General features: G+C 42.4%; 1 protein-coding gene across 17 annotated transcripts in view; it reads right to left on the bottom strand.

The window, feature by feature from the left end:
* The window catches only part of ablim2 (actin binding LIM protein family, member 2), a 90,089-nt gene that overhangs the window by 66,999 nt on the left and 5,158 nt on the right, over positions 1-17,932 (bottom strand). For 7 of the 17 annotated variants that reach the window (XM_056368625.1, XM_056368615.1, XM_056368619.1 and 4 more), the window contains exon 1: positions 5,385-5,590. The exons of 1 other annotated variant lie outside the window; for it this stretch is intronic. In XM_056368625.1, coding sequence (XP_056224600.1) covers positions 5,385-5,400 — 16 coding nt within the window. In that variant the 5' untranslated portion in view covers positions 5,401-5,590. Of the gene's footprint in view, positions 1-5,384; positions 5,592-17,932 lie in introns of those variants that run through there. 9 more of the 17 variants (XM_056368608.1, XM_056368612.1, XM_056368614.1 and 6 more) reach the window with 4 other exon arrangements.

The raw sequence follows: 17,932 nt of genomic DNA, 5'->3' as shown, positions 1-17,932 counted from the left end.
GCCGGTAGCGAAGTTGAATGATCTAACCTATATGACTATAAATACACACAGACCAGACATGAGCCTTCAAAGGCCTGACATCCACCTGTGCAGTCACACCTGCAACCTGACCTGAGCAGCATTTGATCTCTGACCTGAGGGTCAAGCATTACAGAAAGCTGACCTCTGACCTCCCTGACAAATGACACCAATGCAGCCGTGTCGGCTTGGCCCTTATAAAGACAAGGGCATGTCATAAAAAACAGAGAACCAAATTTACTCACTGAGAGACAGTGTTGGTCATATTTTGACATTAGAAACTTTAATATTGCTGGTGCCACAGCCACCAAAACTACTATTACTTATACTATTGATAATAGAAGTAACCAGAATAGTAACCAGACCATTATGAAATCAGTCATAAATCTAAATAGTAGCCCAAAGTGAAGCAGGAAAGGGCAACTAGTGTGTTTTCTTCTGAATATGCTCTTTGTGCCGTTCCTGCGACAGATGAGTCAGTGAATATTCTTCCACGTGGATGACAAAGACCGCCAAACAGATAAGATCCCACGTTGTCACTGCAGCTGCCTCTACCAGAACACTCCCATAGTCGCCTCAAGACAAAACACTCAGTACACAATCAGTGTAAATATCAAATGTTTCCTGTCTTCTCCATTTAAAACTCAAATAGGATCCTACACTAACCTACAGTATGCCACGTACTTTGTGTTCTTTTGGCCTAAATGGTCTAAATGCCACTGCATAAAGACACATTTAAGGCAACAGTGTTCTTCTAACTTTGTGTCAGTTTGAGGAAGACTCTGTTCTGTATGAAAAATGACCATGCACGGAGCCAGGTTGATAAAGAAATGGTTTTCACATTTTGCTTATGCAAGAAATTGACACAGAGTCCCCGGCGAAAGGCAGACTGCAAGTCACACCTAAATCCCTCCAGCCAAGTTACTACAGACATGCAGGGGACTTAATGGTAGTTTGTGCCCAATAACAGAGAAACAATATTCAAATATGGCTACAGGTGTCGGTTACTTTTTAATTATCGATTAATCTATCAATTATATTTTTCTAATAATAGTTGAAAATGCCAGAACAAAGTGAAAAATATATGAAATTTACAATGACAAATGCTGATGTTTTGAACTTTCTTTGTCTAACTAATAGTGCAAAACTCAAAGGAGTTTGTATCCTGTCAATGACTTGCAATTTAACATTTGTTAACCCTAACTAATCTTTCCATGTTTAACCATTAAAATGTAATCAGTTCATCTTTGAGTCCAAGTGAAGGTTTGTACCAAATCTGAAGAAATACCCTGCAGGTGTTTCTCTGCTGGTGCGGAGGAATGAAAAAGAGAGACAGTCCATATGATGTAGCAGACACTGTGATACAGCAGAAAATCATGAGTGCATGTGTCCGGGCATGTGTATACTGTAAATGTACGTGTGAAGGACACTTTGACAATGTAATATCTGAGCAGGAAAGCTGATTGGTGAGGAGCACAGCACACAGGCCATTTATTCCAACCCGGAGAGAGACAGCATGACTCATGAATAAAGCCTCTCTGTAGAAAGCATTGTGTCAGCTGTTTGAGCCGAGCTGGTGCAAAAACACTGGCATACTGCGTGTGTGTTAGTGTGAGCACGTGGCCTACGAGTGGGTGTGTCACCTGTGCATCCTCCCAGCAAACTTTACAAGCTTTGTCACGTTGTCATGGTTGTCATGGTTGTCATGGTTGTCATGGAGCACATGCTTCCCAGCTCCACTCAAAACACACTTACAGCCCTGCATTTAGAAACGGGTGCATAAACACAGGGTTAACACACGATCAGCTTTAACGAGGCTGTTGAGGACAAACACTGAGAGAAGGGGAAATATTTGTGGAGTGTTTACACGGACCAACACTGAGGGTCTTTTTACAGCCAACTGGGAGGCGTCAGTGGTGGAAAGGACATTTACTCAATGAGGAAGCCTAACTTGTACTTTACTTGAGTATTTCCATTTTATGCTACTTCATATTTCTACTTCCAGTTCCTCGGGAAGTACAATATTACGTCTTACTTTACTACTTATAGCTACTATTACTACTAGTAACTACTAGTTACTTCTTTACTACAACACAAAATTTCAACCAAAACCTAAAACACAACACACTGCCATAGATTAAACCATCTACAAACATCATCACAATTAGCTTCACCTCAGCAAGCTAGTGATAAAGAGCTAACGTCATGATGCTACTAGCCACTATTAGCTTCTGTGAGTCAATTAAAAATATCTGGGGGTTTTAATTGCTCTTTAGGAAAAAGTGAAACGTTTCTCTGGGATTGACAAACCTGGTTCTAAGATAAATTAGCCAAATATACCAATACAAAAAATATAAATAAAATTACAGCTCCCATGAAAGCTACTAGCCTGGCAGCGTTTGTACTTACAACAATTTAACTTCATTTTATATCTGTGATATCCACCAACATTCAACTCTGATGTCATTTCCCCACTATTTCAGCTTCCTACAGACAAAGTAACAAAGTAGTGCTATTTGTTAAGTACTGCTCACCTTTAAGTTGTGGCTCGTTTCTAAGGTGATGAAGCCACATCGGAAACATCCGTTCAGAGGAGAAGCTGCAGTGCAGGCAGAGGTCAAGCTAAGCTAACAGGCTAGGCTATAAAAAACGTAGCTAAGCTAGCTTTCATTTCCAGGAGCAAAAGTTGTCCAAGTGTAACATTGAGTCTTTTCATCTTTACTAATTAACCGTTTAATTGACTGAGCAGCTCAGAGGCTAACACATGCTCTGGTGGTCGAACCGTCAAGCGCTTCAAAATGTAGATAAAGCTGCAGATAACGTGGGGGTGATATCGAGCCGCTTCTTCCTCTCCGGGTTATAAAATGTGAAATGTGTCCAAATGCTGCTTCAATAAAGATTGGGCAGGTTGAATTACTTTCTCCTTTCTCTTTTCCATCGCTTACGCCACAGAGGAATACCTGGGCATCTCTTGGACTGGTGAGCTAAAGTCATGTTGGGAAAAAATGGAAACCAGCACTTTACAAGACTGAAAAGCTGGTGATACTAGGGGTGGGCGGATCGATTTAAATATCGATAGTATCGATACTAACGTTGGTATTGGGTATTGATCGATACTTGTGTGATGTGATCGATTCCTAAGTTTCGGTTTATCTTCTGTAGAACTGCAGGCATTTACAGAGTGACCGACTGGCCGCACAACACCGCCCTTCTCTCTCTTCACTCATGCTCAATTAGCTCCTCCCCTTTCCTCCGCTCCCCGGCCTCCACTGCTACACTCACTCACTCACCCACTCACTCACTCACCCACCCACCCACTCACTCACTCACTCACTCACTCACCCACTCACTCACTCACTCACTCACTCACCCACTCACTCACTCACTCACTCAGTCACCCACTCACTCACCCACTCACTCACTCACTCACTTACTCACCCACCCACCCACTCACTCACTCACTCACTCACTCACCCACCCACTCACTCACCCACTCACTCACTCACTCACTTACTCACTCACTCACCCACCCACTCACTCACTCACCCACCCACCCACTCACTCACTCACTCACTCACTCACTCACCCACTCACTCACTCACCCACTCACTCACTCACTCACTCACTCACCCACTCACTCACCCACTCACTCACTCACCCACCCACTCACTCACTCACTCACTCACCCACTCACTCACTCACCCACTCACTCACTCACTCACTCACTCACCCACTCACTCACTCACTCACTCACTCACCCACTCACTCACTCACTCACTCAGTCACCCACTCACTCACTCACTCACGCACTCACTCACCCACTCACTCACTCACCCACCCATTCACTCACTGCCTGTGGCTGCATGATGGCAGAGTGGAAAAGGAGCGCCGTTCGGAGCTTTTTTACAGCTACAAACCAAAAATGCATATTACCACCCCTAAAGGGAAATTTAAGTTTTAAGTTTTCTATTGGCCTAAACATTTCTGAGTTACTTAATAAAAGTATTTTTATTTGCCTGAAAACTTTGTCCTGTGTTTTGTTATCATCATAAACATGATTAATTAAAGGAAAACTTACAAAATAATTAAATAATCATGAAAATTCAAGTTTTCATTCAAATTTGCATATTGATGATACATTGCTCCCCCCTACACAAAAGTACATGGTAGTAGTAGTAAAAAGTATTGGTATTGGTATCGGTATCGGCAATACTGGCCCTGTATTTACTTGGTATTGGATCGATACCAAATTTTGCAGTATCGCACAGCCCTAGGTGATACTTAACCTGCAACTGCCAAGAGTAAATAAAAGACATTTGTAATTTTCTAAAAAATGACCATGCCTGTCTGGACATACAATACTGTTGTGAACACTTTGAAAGGGGCCATTATATTCATTCATTCATTCATTCATTTGTCAATTCATTCATTCATTCATTCATTCATTCAACTATTTGCAGGATTTTGCAGGATGTTTACTAGTGATAGACATTCTTAAATGTGTTACTACATCACCTTGTGCTGTCAGTAGTGGTGCAAATAGTATTATTAGCCAAATTGTTTATGGATGTCGGTATGTTTTTTTTTTTCTTTTTCTAATCACGTTCATTCAATTACAGTAAAAACACAGTCACAGACAAAAATATACACAAGCATCATTAATCACATACTACACCCTTCAGTCACAAGTTTGTGTTTCACTCTCACTGTAACCTGAAAGTCACCGCAGGGATATCATGGGAACATTAACAGAAACATGGAGTCCCTCAGGGCATATACAATAGGTGCAAAGAAAATTAAAAGATGATAAAGTCCTAAGTCATGCTGTAAATCACTCTAAGACTATCATAGTGATTTCTTCTTAGTAACTGGCTCTCACCCGTTTGTATGCAGCCCAAATGGCTCAGTTCCCAGTGTGAGAGAGGCAGGCAGGGGACCAAGACAACAGTGTTGTTGCCAAGGATGTTGCAGGCAGTCTGCATATCAACCTGCAGCATAAGCACTGAGGCTGCTACCACAGGCTTGTTGTTGTCATTCACATTCACACAACAGCGCAGGAAGTGCTATGCACTTCTGAGGGGGTTACATAATAGAGGTCTGCTCAGCTGTAGGTAAAGCACCACTTTTACAGAAACACACACACACACTGTAAACAGAAACACACCCATATGTCCTACAGCTTTTCAATGATTGTCATATTTCTAAGTGTGGAATTATTGTAGTTTATTGTCTGTTATTGTGGTTCAAGAGTAATTAATGTCTAGTTAAGATAGTTAAATGGTTAAAGGTTAGTTCTGGTTAACACAAGCACATGATTAGCAACGAACACACCACATACAGCTTCTGCTATTAAAGGTCATTATTACCTTTTTCCTCTGGCATTGTCACTCAGCTGTTTTCCCAGATGTGATATATTGTTATGTCCTTTAATGATAATACTTATAGATAATATCCAAAACCAATCTTTTCAGAGTCCTCTGATGGTGTTGCGACACATCCTCTGTACACTCTGCAGCTCTGGTGTAATACTAGATGAGAGCAGAGAGTGAGCGCTCTGTCCCTCACTATCTCTGGAATGAGCTGTAGGTCATATGACTCCCCATGGCTCTAGCTCTCTCTCTCTCTCTCTCTCTCTCTCTCTCTGACTTATTGCAGCTATCTGTTTTAAATAGAAGCATGTGCAGCTCAAAGAGAATGACACCTCCTCCTGGTAATCTGTCACTGAGCATGTCCCACTCCTCCCAGTCCGCACAACGCTCCACTTTGACAGCTCAGTCATAAACAAACCGGGGTCTCAATGGGTTTGAAATCTGTTTGACAGAAAGACCCCGTTCCCGCTTTGTGTTTTTAGCATCAGGGTACATTGTGTTTTACAGCAATACAAACTTTCTGCTGACTGGCAAAGGCCCACTGTCATCAGTCGCTCTGTGACGGTGTGTGTCACACCACAGTCTCACTATTTGAAAATTGGGGGACTTGATGTTGGCTGGTGAGAGCTGGGCATTACATTCCAGGTGTACTCAACTTTCTGACACCCCCCCCCCCCTTCAGTATGTCTGTTCAGGACAGAGCACAGGATTTTCTGCAATGAGTTTAATCAGGATTTAGCGTTGATAAAGTAAATATCTAGAAAGTTCTATTCATTTTTACTGTTTTTCACATCGTGCAAAAGAGGCTTTCTTGGTAGAGCAGATTGAGCTGGATTTGTGTGTCAAATTTCCAAGCAATCAGAACCATGGTGAGAGTTTAACTGAGATTGCTCAAAGGCATTGCCTTAGGCCACGTCCACTTGCACCAATCAATTCGGCACCTGAAATGGTGAAAAACATGATGGACGAATGGTATTTATGTTTGATGTATTAATTTGAATAATGTTTTGTCTCCTTATCACGTCACTCGCATCAGACGTTTTTGTCGGCCTCTGGTTTTGTCTCTTCAGTATAGCAGAAGGTTGAGTGACGCGTCAGTCACATGCTTCATGTACATCGTGATTATTTCTTTCCATTGCACTTTGTGACATTGTGATATTTCCACACAGCTGTTTGATTTACGTTCAAAGTGACTTCATATTGAGCTGCTACGTGTTTGTAGGTGTTCGGAGACTGGATTTAACTCTCACCATTGATCGGAGCTGATGTCTAATCAGTATCCAGTGAGCGCTGTAATCAGAACAGCTTTATACCCCCAGAGGTAAGGGCGGAGTTGACATACTGTACAGGAAGTGGGGGGGGGGGGGGGAGGGGACAAAATAATGCAAACGTATCATGACCATGGACTTTAAAGTCACCGTTACAAATGATGAGAGGAGAGCGTGGACGTTTTTTAAAGGGAGATGAATGATGGCGTCTGTTTGTGGTTTTGGAATTTGAAAAGTTGAGAATCTCACTCTCTCAAATCATTTCTATGACCAAGGTGCAGAGAAGATGGTTTACGTGATGTGAACACGGTACGTAGAGTGTAGAGAAACAATGAGGTCATTCTTCATTCAGCTGGTGTCGGGTCACCTTAGGGTAACGGTTATAAGTGTTGGAACTTCTCCATGATTTGGGCCTCAATAAAACAATGCACACTTCCACTATAGTGACGCAACCAGGCAGATTCATTAGGCGCCGCGCCAAGCATTCAGAACATGACTGAACCACATGACCCCGCCATAAGAAACAAGTGACCACTCCTATGGTGGACCAGCCCCATATTTCCTTTTTAATCAGACTGAAATGTCTCGACGACTAATACATGAATTTTGTACAGACTTTTTTTTCCCCTATAGGATGGATGAACGCTGGATGAACACTGTTCATCTAGCTCCACCAGTAGTTTTCAATCTGCTATATACTGTAGCTCTCAAATGACGATGCTGAGCTCTTGACGGTTCATCTAGTGTCACAAGCAGCCGGACATTTTTGGTCTGGAGGGAAATGTCTTGGACAAAAAGCTGGAAGGATTGACTTGCACTGCAGCAGCGTCTAGTGGAATATATCTAAATCTACTTGATGTTTTGGCACAGATTTTAATCCAGACATTTATGGTTCTCAGAGGATGAATCCTAATCACTTTGGTTACTATGTCTGTCTTCAGTCAACAAGAGGTCAGTGGTTTCACTTTTTCATTTATTCAGTATGTAAATACTGTATCCTGACCACAATACTTCAGCTTTTTAAATATTTCAGGACTGGCCTAGAAACGAAGAATGTTACTTACACCCTCTCAGATAGAGGACAGGCGCTGCATTCAAAGCCATGACATTGCAGGGGAATGGGTATCAGGTCTGCCAAGCCAGACCAGCAGGAGCCCATAGAGGAGGTTATTTAAAACTACCAAAAATAACAGACAGGATGTACCGGAGGAGTGCATAAAAGCTGATTGTCAGCGAGTGGAGACACATGCCAGTGGGACTGAGCACTGAGCAATGGCCTCATTTCATCTCTGACACCACCCACTTTTTACTCACATACCCTCTATTTCTCCCTCCTTTCTTTCCCAGTCTTCCCAAGCTGTGAGGGATCATCACCAGAACGTAAACCAAACAAAGTGCTCAGTAAAAGGTAGGAAGCTTCGGGTGAACAGCGTGCATGGTGGACTTTGCCATGTGACTCAGCAGCAGGCACAGCTCGTGTGTGTGTGTGTGTGTGTGTGTGTGTGTGTGTGTGTGTGTTAGTGAATGAGAGAAAAAGACAGGATCTGCATTGCAAATCATCCGGCACCAGAGCTGCCAAGTGGCGTCCACAGAAAAATCCCAAAACAGGAGCAAAACCCAGCACTGCCACTTCCAGCTGAGCCAAAAATAATGACACCACAACAGCATTTATAGCCACATGATGAAATTTACAAGCGTTAAAATGATCATAAAATAACACTTTTTTTTTCATAGGAACTAATGCAGACTTTTTGGGGTATTTTATATTTTTGGAATTTTAAAAAGCAGAATGTCATTCAAAACAAAACAAACAGAACCTACATGACAGCGATAGATATGAGCAGACATATACATTACACGGGAAGACAGAAAATCTCCGAGCTTGGACAGATCGGGGAGTATACAGCTGATGCTGAGTGAGACGGGGCATGGAAGAGGATGGAGGCTCCTTGGTTTTAAAAAGCCAGACTGCTTGGGGGAAGACGCTATCGCACAGTCAGGCACACCTGCTCCTGATGCTGCGGAGTCTTATTGGGGGGGGGGGGGGGGGGGGACTTTCCGTGGGAGGAGTGGGAAGGGTGTGCCACAATGCTGGTGGCCTTGCGGATGGATGGGGGGGTGGAAGTGGCTTCTATACAGGGGAGAGAGGTACCAAACTGTAAATTAAATTGAGACCATTTTATGTTGAGGTCAAAGTGAGAGTGAGCTTACCTGAAATGTTGATAATAATCCTCTGTGCACAACTATGGCAAGTAAAAGCTGAGTCAGAAAGTCTGTCCGCAGCTAATTCAACCATTCACCTCCGTTTTCTCCTCCTAATAAGTCGGGCTGATCTGATTGTGTGTTTTTGTCCCATAAATCCTTTCTAGTGATGTTGTTGTGTTCCCAGATCTTGACAATGTAGTTTGTGAGTACATATTATTACAGATTGAAACTACAAAGATAAGTTGTATTAAAGGAGCGTTATCCTGACAGCATGCGGGAAAAGTACAACATTACGATAAAGGAAGAGGGACAGGGCAGTAAGACTCCTCCTAATGATGTACTTCCTCAAGACCTTTTGACCATGACCTTATCCACGTCACTCACCACTCCGAGCATTTTCCTACAATCAGAAGTTACACCTTGCACTTGCAGTGTTCGTACTCCAATAGGAGACGACCGGGTCGTTATATGGCAGGTTAATGCGTGACGAGCCTGCAGCACTAACGTGAAGCAGACTATCATAAAGAGCTTGACTTCAAAAGGTTCAGATGACCATATCTGGCAGGGTGGATAATGGAGAAGAGAATGAGGAACGAGCCCCAAAAGCCCACAGAGAGATCACAGAAGCGTGTGATGTGGGCCTCTTTCTCCTCTCTCTCTCTCTCTCTCTCTCTCTCTCTCTCTCTCTCTCTCTCTCTGTGGGCATACGTATGTATGTGCCTCTGCAATGCACCATCGACACCAATCCCAAATCCACCTGCTGGTCATAAAGCCGAGTGAGAAGATTAGGCTGTAGGTGGGACGGTGGACGTGAGCATGTGCAAATGCAGATTACAATTAGACATCCGACAGGAGTCTTAGAAATGAACAAAATGCTTTTTTTCCTTTCACTACTGCACTGATTATCTGGGGCAACAAAATACAGGTCATAGTCACAATATGATGGAGAGCCTGGATACACTGGTTTGGCTGTAGAAGGACACGACAATTAAAAATCATCATGGGGTTATCACCATATAAAAAGAGCTCTGATTCTATCCACAGATGCATGTGGACAACAGGATACTGTAGGTCCAAGAAGAATTCATCTGTTATATTTACTAAAGGTCCGACACTTAAAGTATTGGAGAGTTCTGCTGTAGATCACTTCATATGTCTTGGCTGTAATGATGATCACATGATGAGGTAAAAGGGAATGCTGCTTGACTTCCAGATGAAATGCACAGTCACATGCTGTGTATAACCTCTGATGTCATCATCTCCACTGGTGATGTCACTTCTCTCTGCTCCTAATGATGTTTTTTTTTAAAGTGTGATATAGCAAAATGCCGCTGACCTTTTTTGACTTTATCTCACAGCACTGCTATCGCAGTAGTTTTTTCTCAGGGTTTAGCATCACACAAGCAAACAGCTGGAGGACTTACAACAATCAAACAATCAAACATTAAAAAATGTTGTATTTCACTCAAACAGAGACCGGAAGTAGCAGGTTAGCACGACACACACCGACCAAGAGACACACTGCCCATATGTTTAGCAGGGCAGACACAGAGAGAGAGCTGCACTGTGAGCTAGCACCTTAACATTAGCCTACTGTTATTTGCTGACATCAAACGAATAAGAGGAGAGAACAGGTTTACCTATTTCCTGTTTCTACAACTCACTCTCACGGTGTCGACACCCACTTTCACACCGGGGGATTCGGGGACCTTGCAGAATTTGCAGACCGATGTCTTTAAGGCCATTTATGTTCTTTTAAGCTGTATGTGCTCACTTTGCAGAACTGTCTGTAGCATCGTTTCCTATAGTGGTAAAGTGAACTACACAACAACCTAATGCTGTTGGGGCAGATTTCTTTGCATAAACAAAGTAATATAATTTGTAGGACGGGCAGCGATGGTGTACACCACACCTTCAGATTATATTTAATGAGAGACATTGTAGAGAGAGACTACACCTCATACACACATCCCCCCCCACACACACACACACACACACATATCCCCACACACACACATCACCCCACAGTGCCACACACTGTCAGCTCATTGAAGAGAGGAGGAGGACAGATGAGGCTGTAGTCAGTGGTAGTCACTGAAGTTACTGGACTGAAGCTTCACTACAGCAACTGCAGTATGACTTGGAATGACTTTTGGCTTTTTATTTCTCCATCCTCCCTTTCTCCTTCTTTACCTCCTCCCTCCTCTTTTTTTCCATCACTCTCTCACCATTCTTGCCCTCTCTTCTTCTCACACTCTTTCTGTCTTTCATTTTAACTCATGGAAACTGCATGGGAGCAGCATGATGCCATATTCAAATATTAGCCAAGTCTCAAATATCAACCAAATAATAGCCATGACCACAACAACATACAACATACAACAGCCAGTCCCTGATAAAGGCTGCATGGTAAAGAAAAAACACTAAACGGTTTGGGCTTGGACTTTTGTTTAATCAAAGTCACTTCCTGCAGATGTTTCAAATTAACAAATGCCCTTTGCATTGAAGAGCTTTTAATGTGAAATATTGCCAAGTGTTGAGTTTTATTAACAGTAGCTCAGCTGATTTTAAAAAAAGTATATTAATTGTAGATTAAATACTGAAATAGTTTTACATTAGGGAAAGGAAGAACCATCTTTTACAATTAATTAGACCTGCAGGAAAGCTTGATCAGCTTTTATTCTGAAATATTTTTTGCAGTGTTGAGTTTCACTGGTGGTACCTTAACATCCATTAAATAACTGCAAAACAGAACATACTGCTTGAGTTAAAAAGGTATTTTGTTGACAGGGAAGCAGCGTAAATGACTTGCACTGCTATAATGCTAAAATGCACATTTCCATCCATTCCCATTCATTTACCAAACAACAGGTCAACATGGAGGACGTTTGAGTTTATGAGAATTATACCTACATATAACTAAAAATAATTTCTACATTTCTAAACAAAAAAAAATATTAAAAAGTTTATAATAAATAAATACTTTGATAACATGCTCAAAAATGTTTAGAAAATGATATGGTAATTAAGAAAAAAGGGCCGTCTCTGTCTATTTATTTGAGGTAAATAAACCCCCCAGAATTTATGATATCTTCATGTCTGCTGTTCTGACTGGTTTGAATTTGAATCTGTACATGGAATTGAATATTCTATATTTGCGTTATAATCATCCATGTGTTTTTAATGCACTGTTGTATTTATGCACACATGAAACAAAAGCAATCAGCTGAGCTGTAGGCACAATAATCAAGAATATGTGACGTAGTCCAATAAAATCCTGATTTAAATCAAGTCAACCCAGATACCTTTATTCTTTTTACATTTGCCTGGATCTTAAACAGCATATTATATATAAATCATAGAACAAAAAGTGCACAAACACAACATTAACTAACCCGAGAAAAACCTAGTTCCATGTTCAGTCTTAACACACTAAAGCTGATGTTCAGGATTAGTGGAAGCACAACATGAAGCAAATCTCCCTCCAGTCTTACAAAGAATTAACACCAGAAAGAGTCACTACTCTGACCCACATTAAGGTTCCTAGTTTGAAACTCCTTAATAAAAAACATGGCACACAGTGTGATCTGGGAGTGTTAATCTGGTTAATTGGTTCATTCACTGGAGAGATGCTGAAGCTCACGGGGACAGAGGAGGAGGAAGAGCAGGGGAGGAAAAGAGAATTGATGGGAGATGGGTGGGAGGGAAAAAAGAGAAAGGAAAGGAAATGAAAGGAAATGAAAGGAAAAGAAAGGAAAGGAAATGAAAGGAAATGAAAGGAAAGGAAGGGAAGGGAAAGGAAAGGAAAGGAAAGGAAGATTTGGCAACTTCAGCCACCGATATATTGAAAGCACAGACAGCAATCCAGTCTCCACAACCAATAAATCACAGCACAAGAACACACACACACACACACACACACACACACCCACACACACACTCAGGAGAGAGTGAATTGATAAATAATTCACAGACGCCCATTGATCTTTGTGTCTCTCCCTCTCACCACACAGCAGTAATCTGATCCAGGTTTAAAGTGCAGAGTTAGCTCTCAAGGTAGCTGCACACATTCCCATGATGCATTTGAACAACACAAAGGACGACATGTCCTGTTTTCCTCCTAACAGTACCTACAAATAGCTGAAGTAAACATGTGTTCATGACATTAAAATTGTTGTTGGGTGATTAAAGGGACTCTTGGCCTGTATGAATGACAGAGTGTCCTTCCCTAAAAAATGACCCTATAGGTCGATTGTGTAGCAGCTTATTATGACCCACAGTCACGCAGCTGTAGTAATTATGACAGTAGCGGGGGGGGGGGGGGGATGTCACGAGATCTGAGTCCACGCCAAAATTCTGAAAATGCGATGGTACCTGTTTTTCAATGGTACCAAAGACCTTGTAGGTTCGGAGGGAGGAACACTGGGACCGGCAAGGGCAGATTCATCAGGGGCAAGTTACAGACGACCAAAAGCCAGTATGAAAACGGCGCCACAGAGCATTTGAAAGGAAATGGAAATGCAGTTGTTATACTGGACTGCCATGATGAAGAGGGAGTTTAGCCCAAATGCAAAGTTCTTGATTGACCAGTTGCACTAAATTGTAACCCTCAACCGTGGTCATGAGTGAAAGAGTCACATCATGGATATGTACGTGGTATGTTCTTGTTCTTTTCCTCTGTGCTCTCTCTTGCTCACTCTCTCACTCTCTCTCTCTCTCTCCAACCCAAGGCAGATGGCCCCGCCCACCCTGAGTCCTGTTCTCCTCGAGGTTTCTGCTTATTAAAAAGAAGTCTTTCCTTGTCGCTGTCGCCTAGTGCTGCTCTTGGTGTGAATTGTTGGGTCTCTGTAAATAATGTCATAAAGAGAAGGTCTAGACCTGCTCTATTTGGAAAGTGCCTTGAGACATTATGTTGTGAATCGGCGCTGTACAAAGAAAATTGACTTGACTTGATGAAAACAATATTAGTTTCCATCACAGGGTGTCTGGGCTCACCCTTTAGGACAAGGTAAGGAGTTTGGAAATCCTGACGAAGTTCAGAGACCAACAGCTGCTCCTTCACTCCTTCATATTGAAATAAACCAGGTGAGGCAATCCGCCATTTGATCTTCCACAGGATCCACCAGGACGCCCCCAGGACGCCCCCAGGACGTCTCCCTGCTGAGGTATTCTGGGCATGTCCGACAGAAAGAAGACCCTGATCAAGTTGGATGGATTACATGTCCTGTCTGGCACGGGGACGTCACCTGAGGATCCCACGGAAAGAGTTATGACTGGGGAGACGGACGTCACTTAGTCTGTGGCCACCCAGATCTGGATGGATGACCTGTTACCTGCCCTTTTAGGGCAATTTCCACATGTTTTGAATCATATTCTATAAGCTTTTAATTCAACACGTTCTACAGTCAGTCAGTCAGTCAGTCAGTCAGTCAGTCAGTCAGTCAGTCAGCCGGTTGTTTCAGAGTCATACAGTTCTGTAAATATAAAACAACAATGTGTTGATATAAAAAAAATGTACTTTTGAATACTTCAGTATTTTCACAATCTAGTGCTCCAGGACCTTAACTCAAGTAAAGATCTGACTGAACAACTTTCCCTTGTACTGGACCAGGAGGATCTATACTGAGACTCAAGTCATGAAGTTGTGTACAGTTCCCACCTCTGCCTGTATGTATGAAGATGTTTAAGATTTCCAGGCTATTTCTTGAGAAAATGACAAAAGTCACACTCGCATGAGGGGATAAATATATTCACTGCCACTAGATCTCAACCGAACTGAACAACTGGGAATTTGTGTAAATTTTGAACCTTTAAAGCGGAGTGATACATGTGGTTAAAAGTCCCAGTGCACTCATGGAATGACTCTCGTCCAATCAAATTACTTGGTCAGAACTAAACTGAGTTTGCCATTTTCTTGTGCTGTCTGGATGTATAGAAAGAATTATTATACCCAGTATAGTGAACTCATAGTATCCCACAATGCATCATGAAAAGTAGTGTACAACCGATGGTCACTAACCACGCAATATATACCATCATGCATTGCGCTGGCACTGATTGACAGTGGTGAAAATGACCTGAGCAGTGTACAGATGAGCTCACTATATAGTCCTCTACGTAGAACTCCCTGGATGGTGAGGAGGGAGGAGTGAATGAGTGAGTGATTTCGGACACAACCAGTATCCAACAGCAACACACCAAAGGGAATATCCTCTGGGAGAGTGCTGTTCAACCCTCCAGTACAGCTCCACACAACAGCACTGAAGCTGTTCTGGAGGCTCGTAGTGGACCAGCACCTTATTCATATTGGGTTTCCCTTGAATCACACATGATTATGTGATATATCAGGCAGATTAAGAGCTTTACACAGGGATTCAGATGGAAAAATGCTCTGACTTACAAAAACAGAAGGTAGAATGACTCCACCATAACACAACACATCCACCTGCTGCCAATTATGCAGCAGACAGTTTCAACAAACAGGAAACGAATGCAGAGACAAAACTGCAACAAATCACATCACAAACACACACACACTCCAGATAATAATAACTCAAGCTGTCAGCGCAGCTGCTGCACTCACACACCATGACTTTGCATTTATGTGTGTATCAGTTGCAATCCCTTGGAAGTTGAACATTTCATCCTCTGAAGAATCACATGAACAGTTTTCTTGTCAGCTTGCCTGCACTCATTAAATCCACATAGTCTGCTACAGCTGCGTTAACACAGGCTGTCACTAGGGATGTCACAAGAACAAATACTTTGGTACCAAGTCAATTCCAAAATTCTTAAAATGTGATCGTACATGTTTTTCTACAGTATAGATTTAGACTGGTAATGATGAGGGCAGTATAATAACCCTACAAGCCTGTCATCAAACTGGTAGAGAAGAAGAAGGAGGCGGGCACAGTAAACAATAGCAACAACATGTGGAGCGGCAGCAGCGAGTGCGGCTCCACCAGAACTTTACATAGATATTTTGCATTTGACACAGATCGTAGGGACAAGTTACAGACGACCAAAAGCCAGTCTGTAAACGGTGTCAGATTAGCATTTCAAATGAAAGCAGGAAACACCTCAAACTGACATAAGCAGCTCAGAGACAGACATCAGATCTGCACACAGAGCTTCAGTTGTTCACTTTATATCAACATGTCATCAAGATGACACGACCTCTGTCGCTGCAGCGTTTCACAAGCGTTCGCAAAGGCTAACGCTAGCAGGCTACTTTCGTTACTGTTCAGTCTATCAGAATATAACGCTGAATTTTAAATGAATATATTCACACCACTGTTCTGCACACGTCTGTGTGTTTGAACACTGTGGTGCAGCAGCCAGCCGGTCAGCTGCATCCTGTTTTCTTTGCTGTGATATTGAATGAGGTATCGTGAATCATGGTATTGGTATCAATGACCAAATTTCTGGTATGGTCACATCCCTTCCTGTTACATAACTCTAAGTACTGCGTCGCACCGCTCCCGGTAAAATGCATGGTCGACGGCTGCCGTCGCACCTAAATGTCACACACTCAGCATGCTCGACCGAGAACTCATTTAAAAGGAAGCTCCATGCTGCATGCCGGAGCTGTGAGGTACGACGAGAGGAATGAATAAAATATGACTCAATGGACGAGCAACATGTTTTGAGGAAAACAATTTGCACTAGGATAACTTCAGGGTTCTCGTTTCTTTTTGAATGATATTTCACACTCGGTTGCAGTTTTAATCATTCTTCTTCTTTTTTTTTTGCTTCAGATTGAGTTCAGATAGCGGGTTCCAGTCTTTAAACTAAAGCACGTCTCAGTGCACAAACATCTTCGTATACAAAACCAAGAATCTGATACTAAACGTCTCCCTTGACAGTGAATAAACATATTGTTAATGTTAGTATAACGTCTGAGTTGGTATCCCACAATGGTCAGTGTTGTGCATGAATGCTCTAATTGAAATTTTAGCCAAGTTCATGCAGGTTAAATATTTTTTTTTATGTTCTGCATAGTAAATAAATAAAGAAAACAGGATCTGTTTTGAGCTGTCCTGCTACAGAAGAGATGAATGTGAACTATTTCATATTAATATATTGTATATATTGTATGGGCAGGGTTACATGAATAGAATATTACATCAGCTTCAGTCCACAAATATCAGCTTTGAGCATCTGAAAACTGATGTGACCAAACTATTCAGTCACGCAGGATAAACAACATGCCAGTCCTGCCTTCATCAAAGGCCCATGTAAAACAACAGGCTGCAGGGAAATGTCACAAGCCACCACCACGTAGCAGACTTAATTACTACTGTGTGTGTGTGTGTGTGTGTGTGTGTGTGTGTGTGTGTGTGTGTGTGTGTGTGTGTTTGCTCCAATGCAGGGGCTTAGCACCACTGAGGTCAGCCAGTATTTATCCCAGTAAGAAGAGCTGTGGTGTCAGCCTGACTCCAGTCTGGATCTGCCCACCAGTCGTGTCCACTGTTATTTCACTCAGCTGTGCTGGGCCACTACTGCAGCAGCTGGAGCACGACTACCATCGGCAGAGGAATAAAATTAAAAGAAATACTCAGTTTACACTTTCCCTTTCCAACATTTTAGACATTTCACAATGTGAAAAGTAGCCTGTAGCTAGTAGCCATGTAGCTGCTTCAGCTGCAGGGTCCTGGTTCATGCTGGTTTACAGTCACACTGTCATGGCTGCTGTGAAGGAGCTATACTTTAGCTTTACATTAGCTTTATGCTAGCTGCTCTAAATACCAATCAGTTGTCCCTTTTTTACTGGGAGAGAATCCTCTGCTGCACAGGAAGAGATAACAGCTTCCTGAGACGCTTTGGAGAAGACACTTTGTGCATGGACTGAGGAATAACCCTTGAACATGCAAACTGAACTTTGTATGAATCCGTGCAGCCCCTAGTGGCCGACTGGCACCAGATTTTGTACAGCACCTCAGAGTCATGTGTCAAACTACCGGGCGATATCAAATGATTAATCGGCTATCGGCTTTTTATCTGCTCCAAATTATTGTTATTATATCAGCCTTTAAAAGACCACTATCGGTCGACCTCTGCTTTCAACTCATG

The sequence above is a fragment of the Seriola aureovittata genome, chromosome 23 (assembly GCF_021018895.1).
Source record: "Seriola aureovittata isolate HTS-2021-v1 ecotype China chromosome 23, ASM2101889v1, whole genome shotgun sequence".
Classification (NCBI taxonomy): Eukaryota; Metazoa; Chordata; class Actinopteri; order Carangiformes; family Carangidae; genus Seriola; species Seriola aureovittata.
The sequence above is the reverse complement of the archived record's forward strand: the minus strand, read 5'-3'. Positions and strand labels throughout refer to the sequence as shown.